This window comes from Asterias rubens, chromosome 13 (assembly GCF_902459465.1).
Source record: "Asterias rubens chromosome 13, eAstRub1.3, whole genome shotgun sequence".
In the NCBI taxonomy this organism is placed as follows: Eukaryota; Metazoa; Echinodermata; class Asteroidea; order Forcipulatida; family Asteriidae; genus Asterias; species Asterias rubens.
Window position 1 is genome coordinate 6,268,690 of NC_047074.1, and position 22,054 is coordinate 6,290,743.

The 22,054-nt window shown below is 40.5% G+C and overlaps 2 protein-coding genes across 3 annotated transcripts in view; one reads left to right on the plus strand and one right to left on the minus strand.

Annotated features, from left to right (window-relative positions):
* Window positions 1-3,743, minus strand: part of LOC117298593 (conserved oligomeric Golgi complex subunit 6-like) — a 39,707-nt gene extending 35,964 nt beyond the window's left edge. The window contains exon 1 of one of the 2 annotated variants that reach the window (XM_033781912.1): window positions 3,665-3,743. The gene's annotated coding sequence lies outside the window, so the exon portion shown is untranslated. The remainder of the gene's footprint in view (window positions 1-3,664) is intronic. The other variant, XM_033781911.1, reaches the window with a different exon arrangement.
* A 70-nt stretch (window positions 3,744-3,813) lies between these two features.
* LOC117298860 (thymidylate kinase-like) lies at window positions 3,814-17,103 on the plus strand. Its single transcript, XM_033782215.1, has 5 exons — window positions 3,814-4,080; window positions 12,531-12,639; window positions 13,002-13,092; window positions 15,095-15,283; window positions 16,733-17,103. The coding sequence occupies exons 1-5, from the start codon at window positions 3,957-3,959 to the stop codon at window positions 16,844-16,846; spliced, it is 627 nt and encodes a 208-aa protein (XP_033638106.1). The 5' UTR covers window positions 3,814-3,956; the 3' UTR covers window positions 16,847-17,103.
* The last annotated feature ends 4,951 nt before the right edge of the window (window positions 17,104-22,054 follow it).

A 22,054-nucleotide genomic window follows, 5' to 3' on the forward strand; every position in this document is an offset into this window, starting at 1 on the left:
CAAAAATGTATGACTATAATTAAGATTAACAAAAAAAGATGGGGATAGAATTCACCAGACCGACCGACCACCTGGCCAAGCCAAGTACGGTCATGTGTAGACCCAGTAACTGGGACGCTGTATTCCTTTTTCAAAATTTTGACATTAATAATATCGGTCATACTAAATTTTGACATTAATAATATCGGTCATACTAAATGACCGATAATGTCAAAATGAAAACTGATGTAAATTCCCATTTACCGGGAGACTGTGCAAGCTCCACCGGTGACAGAAGCTCTGCTGTTTACTCACAGTCTGTATTTTCATCAGGCTTAATCATGCTGAGAATAAAGTTTTCTGTCGTAGATTATGCTCAAACATTTATAAAATGATGAATTTTGTTAGAAACCACTAGTGCATTATTATGCCAACAATTAAATGAGTCTAAGAAATATCATCCAACCTCTAAATTTCAAATCAAAATTATCATCTGCTAGATTGAGTTTCATTCTCCTTTAGTCACTAGATAGATCACTTGATGTGGTTGCTATTTGGGATTTTATGGTGTGCCAATATAAGGAAAAAAACTTTAAAAAATAAGTGAAAATAAAAATAAAAATCTTTTTTGGATTAACTGCAGACAGTAATAAATTCTGAAAAACAGAATAAATAATACTAGCGGGATGCCGCGCGAAGCGCGGCAACCCCGCTAGAAAACTCTACGTATAAAATGCTGCAAGTGTAGCGTTGTGTACAGGGTAGGGTTAAAGTGGCTGGGCAGGGTCACAATACAAATCACGCTGGCAAACCACCCTGGCAAACCACCCATCCAAAGTTAAGACGAATCTTAGTGCTTTGTGAAATCGTACACTAACCCTTGTTTGTCTTTTTTCCGTTTCGGCATTATTTGTCAACCCATCCAGTGTTTTCCAGTTCCAGCGGGTCCCGATAGTGGTTATTTCCCAGTCCGGTTTATATCCTGTTTCGTTTATTTTGTTCCCGTTCAGTTTTTTATTTTCCTGTCCTGTATCGTTTTCAAGTCTTTTTTCCCCCTCACCAACCCCGTTCATTTTCCCCCACTTCCCTGTCCAACCGTGTGCCCCTTCCCTATCCTGTCCCATATTTAACCCACGCCTCCGTCCCTCCCGTCCCCGCGATCCCGTGCATTGGCATTGTTCTTTGCTTGCCACTGTTTGCCCAGAACTCATATTTTCCAGTTTCGCGCGGGTCCCGTTTGTGGTTCTTTCCCGTTTCATGGGCTTGATATTCAGTTTAATATTTTCCTGTTCCATGTCCCATATCACGATAGTCCCTTTTAATTTTTTCAATCCCTACTCCAGCCCTGTTCATTTTCCCCGTCATTTTATTTTTGCCGTTCCCCCACCCGTCCCCCATTACATAGACGTACCACGTTGTGCCCCTTCATCCTGTCCCCATCCTAAATCTAACCCGTACTTCCACCCCTACATCCCGCCCGTGAATTGTTCTGTACACTTTTTTTCGGCCCATAACTTTCCCCGTTCCGCGCGGGTCCCGCCAGTCAGGCGGTTCTCCGTTATGTGTATTTCTTCTGTCCAGTTTATTTTTCCCTGTCCAATGTCATCATTAGTTCCTTTTTCTTTTTGCCCTTCCGTATTATTTTCCCAGCCCTTTTACTATGTTTCCTTCATTTTTTTGCCATTCCCCCGCCCCCTTCTAACAGACGTACCACACTTCCTTCTCCCTGTCCCACAACATGCTTTAATAACCCCCACCAGCCTTCATCTTGTCGTCGTGCCTAGCTCGATCCCATGCATTGTTCTTTACTGTATGTACGCGCGAAGTTACTGGACGGTCGCGTTTTGACTGTGACGTCACTAACAACACATATCCCCAACCCACGGGTACCCCAAAATTGACCCCAGGACGCATCATTTTAGCAGAGTGTGGGCACCACTTAACGTGAAAACAACATGGCGGCGCCCATGCGATTTAAGCGCTTTTATAATATAGATGTCTACAGAGAAACTATAACAGATTGGTTTAATACTCCTGAAACCAAACATTGCTGGTCTGAAATGGGGAAAAACAGATCGTTTTGAAGTGTTTGTGCTTTAAGGGGGTTGGGGTGTTTTACTGTCATGCCTTGCAAAATCTCCGGATTCTAACAAAGTAGCCATATTTATTGGGACAAAAATGTAATTAAATTTGTTTAATAGTAACTGAATGAGCTTTTTTATTTATTTTGCACGCCGTACTAGCTTCTGAATATTCAAGTAAATACCAACCAATGAAAGGTTTGAAAACATTTAATGACGTCGCTCAAATGTCATACATGCGTTGGCACTGTAAAATAGTGGATTATTTCTCGCAACAGAAAAGCAAAACTTTTAAGATTTCAACACACGATGAAGTGTAAGTGTCATTGTAAAAAAGTTGGATAGATGATTTTTTTTGTAATCCTTTAGTTTTTGATTGTGAAAATTTTTCCTGTTATCCTGAAAACACATGACACCAAGATACTTCTCTAGAGGTATTGTACCTCCATAAGGTTTATCGCGATTCAGAAACGCAATGCGTTGTGGGAAGGAATATGGGGGCGGTTTCTATGCAGTTTCTACGAATCGCGCACGCAACGCCTACCATTGGGTGCGTTCGTTTAGCTGCCCTGGGTCTACCCCGGTGTGGCGTGTTTTTTTTCCAGGACGAACGTGGGTAATTATCTGCACACGTTCGTACTGGAAAGAAAAAACGCCACACAACGGGGTCGACCAAGGGAAGCTAAACTAACGCACACTTTGTGTGGGTTTAGCCCCACTTGTGTGGCCAAGGATAGCTGAATCCTTAGCCACACGACGTCCACACCATTTCCTCATGCAGCTAAGGAATAACAAAATTCTGGAGCCTCATCTGCGAGCCACCCGGCAGTATAAACCGGCTGAATGTGTTCACCTAACTCTTAGCTTGCTTTGTGTGTATTGAAAAGTGAAACAAATAAAATTTTAAAAAGGAAATTTTTATCGATAACTTTGCTACCTTTTGCCGACTTTCGCGCAACCATCTTGGAATATGCGAATCAGCATGACGTCATCGGCCTGCCGAGCTGTGGGCCGTGAGGGCGCGAATACAAATCAACGGCTGTTTTATGTGAATTAAGCTTGTGTATTTTTTGTGAAATCACATAAAACAGCCGTTGATTTGTATTCGCGCCCTCACGGGCCCACAGCTCGGCAGGCCGATGACGTCATATTCCAAGATGGATGTGCCGTGCACGAATCGATGAAATTAGAGTCGGCGAAAGGTAGCAAAGTTATCGTTAAAAATTTCTTTTTAAAATTGTATTTGTTTCCATTTTTAATACACACAAAGCAAGCTAAAAGACTTTGAATGACCGATTGTTGTGCGATCGACCGATTGTTGCGAGATCGACCGATTATTGCGCGATCGACCGATTGTTGCGCGATCGACCGATTGTTGCGCGACCAATAGATATTTCAATAGCGCAGCGCGATCGGTCGATAGCGCAGCGCAATCGGTTGATCGCGCAGATTGACCGATAGCGCCCAACATAATCATTTATTATTCAGCTGTAAAATGTCACAGTTTTTGCAAATGTTATGCCTATGATGTGAAACATTGAATTTACTTGTGAGCTAACGTTTGGTGGAATTAAATAATCATAAACAAACAATCCAAAACTTACTTTGTTGACCTTGCTAGCTAAGCTCATGAGCTAGAGTAGAGTTGAGGACGTGTACTTTGTGTGTAAGCTAGCTAGTGTCAAAAAAGTGAGCAGATAAACGCCCTCTATAGTCGAGACACTGTTACCCTGTCTTTATCCGCGCGCCGCCGCCAGGAACGCGCGCGAAATTCATCCTCGAGAGAGTTGTTTCTTCCCCCTTCATCACCCTACTACGTACTAGGTTCTGCATTCGGAACTCCTGTTTTACTCCTATGCAATCTCTATAATATCTTCATCCACCTTGTCTTTCAATATGAAAAGAGGGGCTTTGATTGTTCTCGAGGGCTGTGATCGAGCTGGAAAATCAACACAATGTAAAAAGCTCGTAGAAGCATTGAATCAGAAAGGTGTCACGGCTGAACCAGTGAGGTTTCCAGGTACGTTAGTCTACTTACTACTTTAAGTATCCTGGTGTCATGTGTTTTCAGTAGGATAACAGGAAAATTGTTCACAATCAAAAACTGAATGTTTTTTTTTCAAATCATCTATTCAATTTTTTAACAATAACACTTACACTTCATGGTGTGTTGAAATTTTTAAAGTTTTGGCTTTCGTTGCGAGAGACAGTCCGCCACTACAGTACAGTGCTTATGCATGCACGACATTGGAGCAACGTCATATGTTTTCACACCTTTCATTGCTTGGTATTTTATTTAATATTCCAAAGCTAGTATGGCGTGCAAAATAAATCAAAAATATTATTCAATTACAACTTAACAAATTTAATTACATTTTTGTCCCAAGGCATTTATGGCTACTATTATTAATTAGAATCCAGAGATATCATAATAAGCACACATCGGCATGGAATTGGAAGTAAAACACCCCACCCCCCTTGAAACACACACACATAACAATCCGTTTTCCCCCATTTTAGACCAGTAATGTTTTGTTTCAGGAGATAAGAAACCAATCTATGATAGATTCTCTTTAATAAATTTAATATAGACTTAATATTTTGTACGCTTATCAGAATTTATTACAGTACACAGTTAATCAAAAAAATTTTTTTTTTCATTTTCACTTAAAATATTTTAAATTTTTCCTCATATTGGCACACCATAGAATCCCAAATAGTAGCCACCTCACGTGATCCATCTAGTGACTTAAAACAGGATGAAAGTTTCATCCTGTTTTATCTTGCAGATAGTAATTTTGTTTTGAACTTTCGAGGTTGGATGATGTTTCTTTGACTCATTTGAATGTTGGCATAATAATGCACTAGTGATTTGTACCAAAAATCAATCATTTTATAAATGTTTGAGCATAACCAAATCAGGAAACTTTATTCTCAGCATGATTAAGCCTGATAAAAATACAGACCGTGAGTAAACTGCATATCTTCTGCTTGCACAATCTCGCAGTAAATGGGAATCAAAGTTGGGGTTCGAAAACATGTGAGGGTCGATAACGTATGACGCTACGATACTCCTAGAACTATTTCGGTTTCGTCCGGCTATCGTCTCCCGTAACGGAGCCAGACGAATTTCTATACGTTTGTGTACATGATCGCAAAGCTGAGATTTCAAGCTTTTCGTTCGTATAAAAAAATTCGCACTTGAATAATGTTTTATTTCTTTTTCATCGAGTTGAAAACATGATATTTCATGTTCGATGGGGTGATCTGTGTGCGTGTCTTCACTTTGCAGTGGACAGCTGAAAACCCTACTTAAAGGTTTCAATAAGGTCACCTCTCAGTCATCTTTGTTCTAGTGTGTGTAAGTTCAGGGCTTGAAAGAAGTCTTTCTGTGTAATTATAGGGCAGGCTTTTCAACTGTGGCACCAACTTGGTAGCTCTCCTCTGTACCTTTTCTAAAACTTGTTTTTTCTTTTTTAATCCAGGGTTCCAGGCTTGAACACAACTCCAAATGTGGCCTTATAATGTAGGTCCTGTACAGAATTGAAAAGCTGTCGACATCTTTGTTCTTGAAAGATCTTTTCTTGACTCGAAGGCTGTTCATACCCTTTTAGTGCAGCTTTCGTACATTGTGTGCTCTGCTTGAAGTCGTTGGATATAAACACTCCAAGGTCTTTTTTTATGTCAGTTGTGCCTAAGGTTGTCTGGCCCATGTGATAGTTGCAGTGTGGATTGCCTGATCCAATATGCATATTTGCATTTACCAGCATTAAAACGTAGCAGCCATTTTTTCTGACCATTTCTGGAGGTTGTCTAAGTCGTCCTGAATCTTAGCTGCATCTTCTACTTTATTTACTGTACTGTATAATTTGGTATCATCGGCAAACATTTTGATGTTACTTTTCACGTGGTCTGGTAGGTCGTTGACGTACAAAATGAATAAGATGGGTCCCAGTACCGACCCCTGGGGGACGCCACTCATTACATCAGTTCGAGTTTGACGACGCTCCTCCTACAGACACTTTTTGAGTTGTTCCGGTCAAGAAGGATTTGATCCAATTAGAAACTTTTCCATCATAACCATATGCTTGTAGTTTTTCTAACAGTCTCTTGTGTCGGACCGAATCAAACGCTTTCTGGTAGTCCAGGAAACAGATAACTGTATAAAGATCCATGAGTTTGAAAAAATCAATAAAGTAATCAAGTTAAATCAGTTAAGGAACACTTTTGTTTTTCTTTCACTTTGCTTGAACTGGCATGAAATGAACAGTATTCTTAAAGTTACATCTGATAGTCTTTAGCCCTAGTAGGCTTTCTAATCTGTCTCTTAGGTCGGTTCTCAGGTTTAGGCGTATCAGTTTTTGTTTGAGCTGTAGGCACTTGATCGAATGATTTCTGAGACATGGTCAAGTGTGTTGCGTTCCATGTGCGACCATCATCGAGTTGGTAAGTAGATGGACCTTTGGATTGAGTGATACGATGAGGAGGTCCATAGCGATTTGAGCCTTTATGAACATGTCGCGGATTTTTGACACGCACATAGTCTCCTCTCTGAAAACGCGGTTGCACTGCACCACGCTTCTGGTCAGTGTACTGCTTGTATTTTTGTCCAACACGATTACGAACATCAATCCAACCTTTTGTTGCAATCTCTGTAGGTCAAATGTTCAGGGTAGTTGTCATAGGTCGATTGTGCAAGAGTTCTGCAGGTGATTTCCCAGTAGTTGCATGTTCAGTAGCTCTGTACACAGATAGTAGTTCAAGCGCTGCGACTTTCCATGGTCTACGTTCGCGAGTAGCAATTTGTAGAGTCTGCTTGAGAACGCGATTGAATCTCTCAATGAGTCCATTAGCCTGCGGATGGTATAGTGATGTGCGAATGTGCTTGATACCACGCTTGCTCAAGTATGACTCAAACTCTGCAGAAACGAACTGAGCCCCATTGTCTTCAACTATCTCATTAGGCAGCCCTTCCCTCGCAAAAATAGAGTCAAGCATGGAGCAGACGGACTGCGAATTGACGTTGGCAGAAAACGCAATTTCAGGCCACTTACTGTAGTAGTCCATAACGACAATCGCAAATCTACATTCCTGTGGGCCGTATTCAAAGGGACCACAAATATAGCAAGCTTATGCCATGGTTGAGCTGGAAGTGGAACTGGTTGCAATGGCGGAATGTGAGTATATGCCGTCTTGTCACTATTCTGACAAGCAGCACAATTGCGAACTTGATGTTCAATTTGTTTGTCCATACCAGGCCACCAATAGCATGCGCGAAGTCGTTGTTTGGTGCGTACAATTCCTTGATGTCCTTGGTGCGCAATGGTAATCAGGGTAGGCTGGAGAGCAGGAGGTATGACAAACCGGTTACCACGCAAAATACAGTTATCAACATCTGACAGTTCATCCTTGAATGTGAAGTAGTGTGATAGCTCAGCTGTGACTTCATGTTTCGGAGGCCAACCGGACATGATGTACTTAGAGACTGACTTAAGGACTTCATCCTTTACCGTCGCATTTTGTAGTTCAGCTTTTGTAACTGCTGAAGCATCAGCAAATAATGCGGAGATCCACTGAACAATAATTTCATCATCAGTTTGCTCAGCTTCATGTGTTGTAGTAGGAAGTGGCAGTCTAGATAGAGCATCAGCAACTCTATTGTGTGCTCCAGCACGAAACTCAACATCGTAGTTGAAGTTTAGCAGGCGTGCTGCCCATCTACATGTAGCAATACGCATTGGTTTGTGACCTGTGCCGCGTGTGGATAGCAATGTAGTCAGAGCTTGATGATCCGTTCGAAGTGTGAAACGACGACCCCATAAGTACTTGTACCATTTTTCACATGCCCATACACAAGCAAAGCCGCTTCTTTTTCAGAAACTGAATGTTTGCGTTCTGCAGTTGTCAGCGATCGAGATGCAAATGCGATTGGAATTTCCACATTGTTCTTGATCTGTGCGAGTACAGCACCTATGCCGTAAGCTGTCGCATCTGTAGACACGACTGTAGGAAGATCAGGGTCATATAGCGCAAGTGTAGTAGCACTGGAAATATGCTGTTTGATTGACGCGAAGCATGATTGTGCATCCTCTGCCCAAATGAACTGAGAATCCTTCCGAAGGAGTGTACGGAGTGGTTCAACCACGGTTGCATAGTTCGGAACAAATCTGGCATAGTACGAAGCAAGTCCCATGAACGATCGAAGTGTTGTTGGATCAGTAGGGATGGGAGCATTAAGAAGTGCCTCTACATGTGTTGGATCAGGAGTAAGACCTTCAGATGAAACTGTATGTCCCAGGAAATGAAGGGTCTGCATATTAAAGTGACATTTGTCATAGTTCAGAGTAACACCTAACTCTGTAAGGCGTTTCAATGCTGCATGGAGATTTGCATCATGGTCCTTCTGATTGCGACCGGATATGACAACGTCGTCAAGGTAACACTGTACTCCATTGAGACCACTAAGAGCACATGACATGAGTTTTTGGAATGCAGACGGTGCAGAAGCTAATCCAAAACACACCGCTTGAAACGGAACAAGCCAACATGTGTAATGAAGGCTGTGAGGTCACGCGAGTCTTCATGTAGTTGTAACTGATGGTAAGCAGAATTCAAATCAAGGGAGCTAAAAACACTGGCTCCACGAAGCTCACCAAGTAGTTCTTGAATGTTGGGTAGTGGATAATTGTCAACAATGACAGCTTTGTTTCCTTCACGGAGATCCACACAAAGTCGTACACGACCGGATTTTTTGTACACGACCACCAGTGGTGACACCAATTCACTGGCGTCAAAACGCTCGATTATCTCTGCATCTTCGAGACGTTTGAGTTCATTAGCAACTTCATCGCGAACCGAGAATGGCAAATTTCTGAGTTTTTGTTGAACAGGAACAATGGATGGACGAACTTTAACTTTGTGTACATAGTTCTTTGCAAGTCCAACCTTTTCACTGAAGAGTTCTGGATATTGTTTGCGCATGTCCACCGCAGTAGTGTTGGATGTAAAAGTAGGCGCATAAGGAGTTGGAGGATCGGAGGATGGAGTTTGCGAATCACTACCATTCACGAGCATAATCTTACCACCTGTGCTTGTAATGCCAAGGCTTCGGATCAAATCTAGTCCCATGATGGCAATTCCAGATTGGACGACAAAGATGTGCGCACTGGCACAACGCTTAGGATCACTCGCTAGACGAATAGTGGTGCACTGGCACAATGCTTAGGATCACTCGCTAGACGAATAGTGGTGCACTGGGACAACGCTTAGGATCACTCGCTAGACAAATAGTGGTGCACTGGCACAATGCTTAGGATCACTCGCTAGACGAATAGTGGTGCACTGGCACAACGCTTAGGATCACTCGCTAGACGAATAGTGGTGCACTGGCACAATGCTTAGGATCACTCGCTAGACGAATAGTGGTGCACTGGCACAACGCTTAGGATCACTCGCTAGACGAATAGTGGTGCACTGGCACAACGCTTAGGATCACTCGCTAGACGAATAGTGGTGCACTGGCACAATGCTTAGGATCACTTGCTAGACGAATAGTGGTGCACTGGCACAACGCTTAGGATCACTCGCTAGACGAATAGTGGTGCACTGGCACAACGCTTAGGATCACTCGCTAGACGAATAGTGGTGTGAAATGTACCCAGTACTGTAATTGGTTCGTGCAGGCAAGTAGTGAGTTTAGCGGATGTTGGCTGCAATGCCTCTCGTGCAAAGAACTTTCCGAATATGGATGCAGGAATTATTGATACAGCAGCACCAGTATCAACAATCATTGTAAGTGGAACGGATGTGCCCATAGTAACAACACTTTATGCTATCTGCATGTGAAATGTGCTGGATTGTCAAGACATTTGAAATTCCATGGGCAGATGTCCCATCATTCTCATTATCCGCGAATACTCCATGAACTGAATTGCGTGTAGACTGATATCTCTGTCCAGACTGGCAAATGCGTGCATAATGCCCTGTTTTTCCACATTTAGAGCATGAAGCATTCTTAGCTTTGCAGTTTGGATCATTTGCCTTGTGGGATTTATCACCACATCTGTAGCACTGTAACTGTGGATGTGTTGGACTTGAAGTTGAAGGTTGTGGTTGATCAGTAGCGTTGTTGTAGCGTTGCCGTGCTTTGTATTTATTCCGATGGGGTTTACGCCGCGTAACTGCATGTACTTCAGCCTGTGGCATGTGACTGGAATTTTCCCCGATAATCTGAGATTCACGAGTTGCAGATTCAACTTGACGTGAAATAGTAATTGCATCAGCAAGTGTCAATGTTGGTTCAATCAATAGTCTCTCTCGAACTTTAGTAGAGTTGGTACGCTCCACAAACTGATCTCTGATCATCTCATCTGTCATGTCATGGAAGTTCCAGGTTGATGCCAAAGCACGTAATTCACGAATGCAATCATCTACAGATTCCCCTGGCAACTGGGAACGTTTGCGGAATTTGTATCTCTCAGCAACCACATTTAATTTAGGCTGGAAGTGTCTGTCTAGAACCTGGAGTGCAGTTTCGTATTCATTGTCATTCTCCACATCCTTTGCATTTAGTTGTAGTGTATGAAATATGCGCTGTCCTTCAGTACCGAGACAGTGCAAAAGCAATGCACGTTTGCGTGCCGCTGGATATGTATCTGTACCTGAAGCAATAGTATACGTTTCAAACATACCTCGCCACTGGGTCCACGGAACGGGAACAGTCCCTGGAGTCATCGGGTAAAATTGAGGAAGTGAAATCGATGCCATTGTACTTTGATAATCTCAGTATGATCTATATTTCTCCTCGTCGCCAAATATGTTATGTACACGCGTACATGTAATCTCAAGTAATACAGTTCTAGATAGATGAATTCAACACAACACTTCTTTATTCAGCCTTCGTAATTCTTACATTATTCCAACATGGCGTTCTGTACTACAGCCGTCACAAGAGGGCGCTATTACATTTTCATGAACACAACACACTTCTGACAACTTTTTGCCCTGTCGCATTTAGATCCTTCTTTAGAACACACCATGCATTCAGTGGTTTGTGCACTAGATGCACCTTTTGATGTTGCGCCTGTCGCAGTGTTGTTTACAGCTGTGGGCTGGACGCCGCCATCACATGTAAATTTTTTACACTCTCATTTTCAGATACAGACTCCTGTCTAGTAATTCTCTTCATAATGAATGATAGATGGGGTCAAATACAAGCAATGCCTTAATTACTCCCAACAAACTGTAATGAATCCTCTTCTTTCAGCAATTTTCAACCAGCCAGCAATTTTCAACAAGCCAGTTGGACTAAACTAAATTTTGTTCTTAAACTACAAACGTGGACACTATTATCTTTGGTAAACACTCAAAATAATTATTAGCATAAAAACTTACTTGGTAACACAGAGTTGCCAACTCTCCCTGATTCTGCAGAATTTTCCCTGAAAATCAACCAATCTGTCCATAGGATCCATTATGATTAAATAAAAAAATAGTTGCGGGAACCGTCGGGAGGAGGGTTTACGTTAATCGCAACTAAAGTCTAAACAAATTAGAGAATCTCCTTGATTATTATGGAAACTTTTGAAAAGGTTTCCGTATGGCGCCACCACTTTTTCATTCGATATAAAATAATAAAGTATCTAATTTACCTCAATGAGATATCCCTTTTTAAGTTTTTGTAAAAATGAGTGAAAAAGTGGTTGCGCCATACTGAAAGTTATCCAAACTTTTTCTCTGCTCTGTGTGTGTGTGTGGGTGTTGAATGTAATTCTAAACATCTCCCTGATTAGTGTGCACAATGATACAACCTCTCTGATTGCACGATGCAAATGTTGGCAGCTCTGGCTGGATAACAAGGCGGGCAATCCCGCATTGTAAACGGACAGCACAAATGCATTGCCGCACTGCCTTTGTGACCAGGTGACTGTTGTAAGTTTTTTGGCATTTTTCTTCAAAACATTTTCTCAATGGTGCTACGTACTAGGAAAGGATTCATTAGACATTGAGCATTTCAGGATTAAGTTCGTGTTCCTAGAATTTGTGTCATGATTTTCGAAAGTGGTAAAAATTGAGCAAATCTGTTGACTAGCTGTCAAAATTGTAGGTGTTGGACCCGATTGTCGTTTGCCGTTTGAGTTTGAGTCAGAACCCTCCGGAGGCTTACGTTATCTCAACTAGGTAACAAGCAATATGTAGAACTTTGCAAAAATGTAACCCTCCTCCCGACGGCCGCCACTCGACATTCTAAGTCGTGGGACACGACCCTTGGAACTTAAATTCGCGCAGACACAGTGTGTTTCTAGAGTGACTAGGATGGTGAGGTGGAATTTTATTGGAATGAAAAAAATCGCACCTGCCCAACGTATCATGCCAGGCTACGATTTGGAATAGCTGTTATGTTTTCTTCGCACACATTCTACACAAATTTCCAGATCCTGTTAACTAGGTACTTGTATAATTATTTTTCAGATCGAAGTACAGTGATTGGCAAGATGATTGGATCTTACTTGGAGAAGAAATCTGAACTACAAGATAATGCAATTCATTTGTTGTTCTCAGCCAATAGATGGGAAATGGTGTAAGTCATTTGAATTACTATTTATTGTGTGTTATCAAGTATTTGTATGATGGGACCAGTTAAAGTGCATTGTTTTTCTTCATCCATAGGTAAAACACTGATTTGGGAACTCGATGCTTGCAAACATAATCTAATCTGAGTAACACTTGAAATTTTCTGTCTAAAACAATTTTGCAAGTTGCTTCCATCGTAATCAGCTTTTTTGCATAAACACTCTTAATTTGCATAGTGTTTGATAATTTAGTAAATGGAAACAGCATGCATCAGGTGAAGTATTTTAATTAAACTTGATGCCTATTTTGTTAAAAACAGGAAGTTTTTTCAATTAAACTGAAATGATTTTCTTTTATTTTCATCAATAGGCCATATATGGAGAAACAGTTACATAAAGGCACAACTTTGGTGGTTGACAGATATGCATACTCAGGAGTAGCTTTTACAGCTGCAAAAGATGTAAGTGCTTTAGTGTTTTTGTATCTCAATGTACAACATTCAACCTTTTGGCGACTTCCTCTCTGATAAATAACATCACTGAGAGGTTAAAAATAGAAAAGGAATAAAGTTTGCTGATTGGCACCATGTGCTATTTTGAGACTGTTGTAATGTCGAGAAAGCGAGCTATCTACGGCCATATGCTGTCCATGATAATTGCATGTTTAGAACTAAGAACACACTTGTCAAACTTTAAAAGGCGTTTCAGCATACATGTAGTATTGGTGCGGGCTGTACAATATAACTTTTTTTTTAAATCCCTTTCTCTCTGTTTCATTTTCTCAAATCACTTTGTATTTCTGCTTTCACAACTTTCGGAACAAAAGGTTTTAACAGTAAAGTATTGCTTATAAAGTGCACTTTTCAGATGATTGATGAATTTTTATTATTTTTTTAATGACAAGGGTAAAAAAAATTAATAATTTTACTTGAACGCATCACATTTGTCTTTTTTCTCTCAACCGTCGCAATAACATTTAAAATAAAAAACTATGTTTCCTTTTGTTACCAGGTGACATTAGAAACCAGTTTGCTTACAGATTCAAATCTTCTTCCCGTTAACCATTTAAGTTAAAAGGCAACTTTTTTTTACTAGTCATTAATATTTTGTTTTGTCAATGAAAATCATGGTTAATGTGTCTTGCTTAAGGACACACGGACCAAGCCTCCAACCCACACTCTGCTGATCAGAATCACCAGAGTTTGAGTCCGGTGCTCTTAACTGCTAGGCCACGACCCAACACTCAGGTTATTGACTGAATCAAGGCCCTACTATGCTAGCAGTGAGCTTGTTTTTCTCTTTTAATACTAATAAAAATACTTTCAAAAGTAAACAATCCCCACTCGTAAGTTTTGTTCCAAATAATCTCCCAGCTAAACAAGTGATTCTACCGAGCCATTACCGTAATGAGGACTCACGTGTGATTGTATTGTTTAGTAGCTAGAGGTATGCCACAATTGAAAGAAAATAATTCAGTTCCCGCCTTTGTGCCCCTATAAATGGGCCGTCCACAGGCAAGCTAACTAAAGGGTGGGTGAGCATGACAATGTGAGGAAATAGTTGTGCTTAGGCACAAAGGGTGGGAGTCACATGACTCCTTATTATGGTAATGGCTCGGTAGAATCCTGAACAAATTTCTTCCTCATTAAATTGGAGATTCTACCCCACCATCCGTCATTTGGACTCACGAAAGCAGGACAGTGAATACAAGTCCCATTAACACAGAACATTGTGCACCAGTTTGTGTGTATTTTTCTCAGTAGGTTACACTGTAGGCCCCCCTTTTTTTTAGTGTCACGTGTCGCGGCACTAACATAACATAAGGGATGGTAGTGACGCATGCTCTCATGTGTAGAATGGACAGCCCCAAGTTCTTTTGACGTAAACTAAATGGGTCAAAGATTAATTTAGCCAAAAAAGAAAAAGTTGAAAAACAAAATGTACATACTTACATACCAACATTGTTTATGTTCTTTTGACATAAACTGAATGGGTTGAAGATTAACTTAGCAAAAGAAGAAAAAAATTGATAAAACAAAATGTACATACTTACATATGAACATTGTTTATGTTCTTTTGACATAAACTGAATGGGTTGAAGATTAATTTAGCAAAAAAAGAAAAAATTTAAAATTATTCCAACATGTGCGCAAAATTGTTATGGACATGGGACAGGTTTACAGTGGACATCAAAGTTGGGTACTCCATACCAATGATGTGATAACAATGTACAGTTTATGTGAAAATGTTACTGCACTGAACTTTAGTGTGTATTGGACCGTTCCGGCTTTCCACTAAGCTCCGCCCACCGCACACGTGAGCAAGACATGTGTACGAACACTCCCAATGACATTCTGCACGATTCTGCCGCGCGTGCCAAATATACATTGACAGGCCGGATCGGTCCTTTGCAGCCAACTGTCCACAATTATGTCAACAATGTTAATTCATTTTTAAATGCAGGGTTTTGACCTACATTGGTGCAAACAGTCAGACGTAGGACTACCAAAGCCAGATCTAGTTTTCTTTTTAGAAGTCAAACCTGAAGAAGCTGAGAAACGAGACGACTTTGGTGATGAACGTTATGAATCTACAGCCTTTCAGGTCAAAGTGAAAAACAACTTTGACTTATTGAAAGAAGAAAGTTGGAGGGTGAGTTTTTTATGCAAACTTAAAGCCGTTACATTGGGAAAAAATGCACAAATCCACGAGAAAGACTTGTGTACCAAAAGCCTTACTTCACTGCAGTTTGGTGTTGATAAGAATAAATGGTGTTGAATCTGTGTCAAACAACCTGCTGACCTAGACCATGTCATAGATTGGGATTGAGCTGGAATCATTTTGTATTATAGCTCCTGAGAAACACTGATACAACTGTCACACCAGAGAAGCGTTTAATAGATCCATTGGCTATTGTATCTGCAGTATTTGTACTGCAATATACTACCACACTGACACACTCCAGTACACTGACACACTCCAGTACACTGGGCACTCCCATACAATTGTTCATGAACTATTGCTGTTCTTTCAGAAGAACCAATCAGTTGAACCCACACGATAGCTTCTGAATCCATATACAGTCAAATCCTGTTATTCCAAGCTGTTATATTACAAGGTTTAAAGGTTAAAAGTTTTATTGTGGGTTCCGAACTGCCCTGTGTGTGTTTCAATGCATTTAAACATGGATTATACAAGCACGGGATAGTAGCGAAAATATGGTTTCAATTAGGTAATTTAGTTGGCTCGTTCTATGGACAAAATAAATTGTTTACAACCCTTTTTGTAACGAGAATAATTTTTTTAATGGTCTATACATGTACTTTTTCGTAACACAAAACACAATGTCCATAGATTTACATTGAACTTACACAGTTTGAAGATTATGATAGTAGAAAGCTGCCCTTGAAATTTTACATGAGGTGCTGTAGTTTTTTAGAAATGAGTAAAAAGAAAAAATTGTCTCAGTTTTAGCATGTAAAAACGTATTAACCAGTTAATGCTATGATTATGGTATAATATCATAACTGGTTAATTGGATTTTACATGCTAAAATAATTTTTTATTGGAAGGGAAGCTTTCCACTATCATTATCTTCAAACCCTGTAAGTTTAAATGTAAATCTGTGGACATTTTGAAAAAGTACCTTTTTCCAGTCTGAAAGTTGTTATTTATTGCTTGTAAGACGTATCAATAGAGAGCAATACTGATCGGACACTGGAGTCACGAGTCAGTGAGCAGGATGTGTGAAGTCTGAATTCCGGATAATGGTGGAAATAGGAGGCTTGCATGGTTTGAACAATGGAGCAGATTCCATTCTAATAATCTGCCAATAAACACCGCAATGGAAAAGACAAAATATTTCGTCCCTTTTTGAGCAGGACAGTTGTTTCCTTTTCTGAATAATCTCCTGAATTCTGAAATTAACTTCGCTACAGTGGAATAAATAGCAAGACAAGTTATCCAAGATCATGATAATCTACACAGTAAACTGCAAACTGATTATCCAATAATTGCTGATGTTGGGATCTTTCATGTCTAAGTATGTCATGTTGTCATTATGAATCTATTAACCTTGTGTACTGTTTTTATATCTTACAGGTTCTTGATGCCAGTCAAAGCATTGATGATCTTCATCAACAGATTCTTGAGATTGCTGAAAATACAATATGTGGGGATTTACCAAAACAAATAGATAACTTATGGGTGACATAATGCTTCAATTTAGATCTAATTTGGGTATATTTTTAGTTCAATGTATACACAATTCACACTGTATACATGACTCGCAAGGGACAAGAAGTAATCATAATATACCGGGTAATTGAAGTCTTTGTGCATGTATCTGCTATAAAGGTACTCAAGGCGCTTAGCATATACATAATTTTCAGAAAGATTATGTTCCAGTATACAATTGTTGCACGCTGTGACGGGATCCACGCTGTGGCGTTTTGTACACCCGAGGGGGGAAATGGAAGGGTGCCATTTGCCACCGAGGGTGTACAAAACCCATGGACCCCAGTCACAGCGTGCAACAATTGTTTTGTTATACCTTGGTAACATTGCTATTCCTCTTCTCAAAGTTCTGTAGCGCGCATCTTTAGCCATGATACATGCGTATTTGCTGCACGGTAGGCACGTGATTGGTTCTCGACCAATCAAACTACACAATTTCTACAAAGGTATAACAATCAGGTATGGAGTTTTCAATAGGGGGACTTTTGAGGTACATGTATGTGAGGTACAGGGGTGCAGTCAGTGAGAGTGAGTTTACTAGTCTGTGTGTTCGCTAGAGTGAGGTTTTCTAGCTTTTGACCAAGAGTCAGACATGGGTCAGACATAATGCGCTGGGTTTTGGTCTCTGCTACGTATGCGTTATGCAGATTTTTATGCTGCTATTAAGGCAAGTGAGACAACATTGTGATCTGTGCTTCAAGAGCAGATGAAGAAAAAACCAGGAAACTCATTTCTTAATTCATTTCACACATCTGCATTTCAAAGTTTAATGAAAAGAAGCAATTATGCTAAAACCCAGGAGGATCACAATTGGTTTTAAAGGCAGTGGACACTATTGGTAATTACTCAAAATAATTATCAGCATAAAATTGAGCTCAATTTTTCACAGGTTTGATATTGTATGCATGTGTCGAGATACACCAAGTGAGAAGACTGGTCTTTGACAATTACCAATAGTGTCCAGTAATCAATAACATCTATTAAATCAATATGGTTTGGAAAATGCCATACTTCGTTGTTTTCCATTCTTATTACATTCATTTTGGGACTTGCTCATTTAACTCTATCTGATTTGCAATAATGACTGCCTTTTATTTTGATTGATCAATTAAAATTTTGTAGAATTGTACTATCAACAATTGTCACTTAATTAAATGATCTTGTACACATTTTGGGCAGCGAGTATGTCACAAGTTCCTAGCAAAAAAACACAAAAAAAGTATTTGAAACTTGAAATTTGACATGTATTCAATGGTTATTAATTACAAATTTAATTGAGAAGGCCTAAATATCTAAATATTCATTTGTAAAATAGACCAAAATTGGTGGAGAGAAATGTATACATATATTAAATTGGTTAACTACTTTTGTGTAATATATAATTCTGGTGTCACTTGTCTTTGATTATAGGTTTGCATTGAAGTATTTAAGTCAAGGGTACCTTTGCGGGGTAAACTGTGACACAGAGTATTACCATGGATAAGTGTGTTTCATGTTATCATTTGTCTATCATCTCTGGAATTCTGCAGAAACCAGAGGTGCACCTACTATACCAGCTGAACAGTGGAGTGTCTGGTCCATTCCCTCATATCATCAGCTCTGCAATAGTTTGCTATCTACTATACCAGCTGAACAGTGGAGTGTCTGGTCCATTCCCTCATATCATCAGCTCTGCAATAGTTTGCTATCTATACCAGCTGAACAGTGGAGTGTCTGGTCCATTCCCTCATATCATCAGCTCTGCAATAGTTTGCTATCTACTATACCAGCTGAACAGTGGAGTGTCTGGTCCATTCCCTCATATCATCAGCTCTGCAATAGTTTGCTATCTATACCAGCTGAACAGTGGAGTGTCTGGTCCATTCCCTCATATCATCAGCTCTGCAATAGTTTGCTATCTACTATACCAGCTGAACAGTGGAGTGTGTGGTCCATTCCCTCATATCATCAGCTCTGCAATAGTTTGCTATCTACTATACCAGCTGAACAGTGGAGTGTGTGGTCCATTCCCTCATATCATCAGCTCTGCAATAGTTTGCTATCTATACCAGCTGAACAGTGGAGTGTCTGGTCCATTCCCTCATATCATCAGCTCTGCAATAGTTTGCTATCTATACCAGCTGAACAGTGGGGTGTGTGGTCCATTCCCTCATATCATCAGCTCTGCAATAGTTTGCTATCTATACCAGCTGAACAGTGGAGTGTGTGGTCCATTCCCTCATATCATCAGCTCTGCAATAGTTTGCTATCTATACCAGCTGAACAGTGGAGTGTGTGGTCCATTCCCTCATATCATCAGCTCTGCAATAGTTTGCTATCTATACCAGCTGAACAGTGGAGTGTGTGGTCCATTCCCTCATATCATCAGCTCTGCAATAGTTTGCTATCTACTATACCAGCTGAACAGTGGAGTGTCTGGTCCATTCCCTCATATCATCAGCTCTGCAATAGTTTGCTATCTATACCAGCTGAACAGTGGAGTGTCTGGTCCATTCCCTCATATCATCATCTCTGCAATAGTTTGCTATCTACTATACCAGCTGAACAGTGGAGTGTGTGGTCCATTCCCTCATATCATCAGCTCTGCAATAGTTTGCTATCTATACCAGCTGAACAGTGGAGTGTGTGGTCCATTCCCTCATATCATCAGCTCTGCAATAGTTTGCTATCTACTATACCAGCTGAACAGTGGAGTGTCTGGTCCATTCCCTCATATCATCAGCTCTGCAATAGTTTGCTATCTATACCAGCTGAACAGTGGAGTGTCTGGTCCATTCCCTCATATCATCAGCTCTGCAATAGTTTGCTATCTACTATACCAGCTGAACAGTGGAGTGTCTGGTCCATTCCCTCATATCATCAGCTCTGCAATAGTTTGCTATCTACTATACCAGCTGAACAGTGGAGTGTGTGGTCCATTCCCTCATATCATCAGCTCTGCAATAGTTTGCTATCTATACCAGCTGAACAGTGGAGTGTCTGGTCCATTCCCTCATATCATCAGCTCTGCAATAGTTTGCTATATATACCAGCTGAACAGTGGAGTGTGTGGTCCATTCCCTCATATCATCAGCTCTGCAATAGTTTGCTATCTATACCAGCTGAACAGTGGAGTGTCTGGTCCATTCCCTCATATCATCAGCTCTGCAATAGTTTGCTATCTATACCAGCTGAACAGTGGAGTGTCTGGTCCATTCCCTCATATCATCAGCTCTGCAATAGTTTGCTATCTATACCAGCTGAACAGTGGAGTGTGTGGTCCATTCCCTCATATCATCAGCTCTGCAATAGTTTGCTATCTACTATACCAGCTGAACAGTGGAGTGTGTGGTCCATTCCCTCATATCATCAGCTCTGCAATAGTTTGCTATCTATACCAGCTGAACAGTGGAGTGTGTGGTCCATTCCCTCATATCATGAGCTCTGCAATAGTTTGCTATCTATACCAGCTGAACAGTGGAGTGTCTGGTCCATTCCCTCATATCATCAGCTCTGCAATAGTTTGCTATCTATACCAGCTGAACAGTGGAGTGTCTGGTCCATTCCCTCATATCATCAGCTCTGCAATAGTTTGCTATCTACTATACCAGCTGAACAGTGGAGTGTCTGGTCCATTCCCTAATATCATCAGCTCTGCAATAGTTTGCTATCTATACCAGCTGAACAGTGGAGTGTCTGGTCCATTCCCTCATATCATCAGCTCTGCAATAGTTTGCTATCTACTGTACCAGCTGAACAGTGGAGTGTCTGGTCCATTCCCTCATATCATCAGCTCTGCAATAGTTTGCTATCTATACCAGCTGAACAGTGGAGTGTGTGGTCCATTCCCTCATATCATCAGCTCTGCAATAGTTTGCTATCTATACCAGCTGAACAGTGGAGTGTGTGGTCCATTCCCTCATATCATCAGCTCTGCAATAGTTTGCTATCTACTATACCAGCTGAACAGTGGAGTGTCTGGTCCATTCCCTCATATCATCAGCTCTGCAATAGTTTGCTATCTATACCAGCTGAACAGTGGAGTGTCTGGTCCATTCCCTCATATCATCATCTCTGCAATAGTTTGCTATCTACTATACCAGCTGAACAGTGGAGTGTCTGGTCCATTCCCTCATATCATCAGCTCTGCAATAGTTTGCTATCTGTCTGGTTTGATCTCTGGAACCATTGACCACATCACACCAATACTTCATCAACTTCACTGACTGCCCGTTTCAGAATTCAGTTCGAAATTGTATTTCTTTATACAGTTATAGGTTTACAGCCATTGGACCCTTTCGGTAAACATTATTGTCCAAGGCCCACACTTCGTGTATCACAACTTATATATATAAAATAACAAACCTGTGAAAATTTAGGCTCAATTGGTTATTGGAGTCGGGAGAAAATAACGGGAAAACCCACCCTTGTATCCGCGCTTTTCACCGTGTCATGACATGTGTTTAAAATAAATCCGTAATTTTCGCTATCGAGAATTGATATTGTTTTACTGTTTTCTCAAAAAGTAAAGCATTTTATGGAATAATATTTCAAGAGAAGTCTTTCATCACTACCTTCTGTAAACCCTGTAAGTTGTTTGTAAATCTGTGATTTTTTTATTTTGTTTTCTGTACCGAAAGTGTATAATGGCTTTAAGGCACTTTTTGAACCCGCTCCAATCTATATCCGAGACGCCACCTTCAAATGTCAGGGCCTGGTCTACACAGTGTGTTACTTTGACCTTGTTGCCTTGTCAAAACCAAAAGTTGAACATTTAAACAATTCATATCTCAAGAATTATCTCATGAGCATTTTATTGTAGATCTGTTAGCCTGCTCAAACTTGTGCTAAAGATGACCCCATTTTGAGTTTTACTTGGTGTTCAAAATCATTGGTTTGCATAATTTACATGTACTAGAAAAACATTCACACATGAGATTACTGCACATTATATATTTGGTTTGTGGTAACACCATGTGTGTATCTACTTGCCAGGTAGAGTTTTTTCTTGTCTTGCTTAATACTACTACCGCGGAGTAGATTGTTCGGGAGACTTCTCAGTTCTGAATAGAACTGTCCTGCTTGTTAACTATTACCTGGGCGGATGGTATACAAATAGACTGGACTACTACTTTAGCCTATAGGATTGTAATTAACTGTACTACCGCGGAGTCAGTTCTTGGGTTGGTCTCAATGTTTCGACGAGCT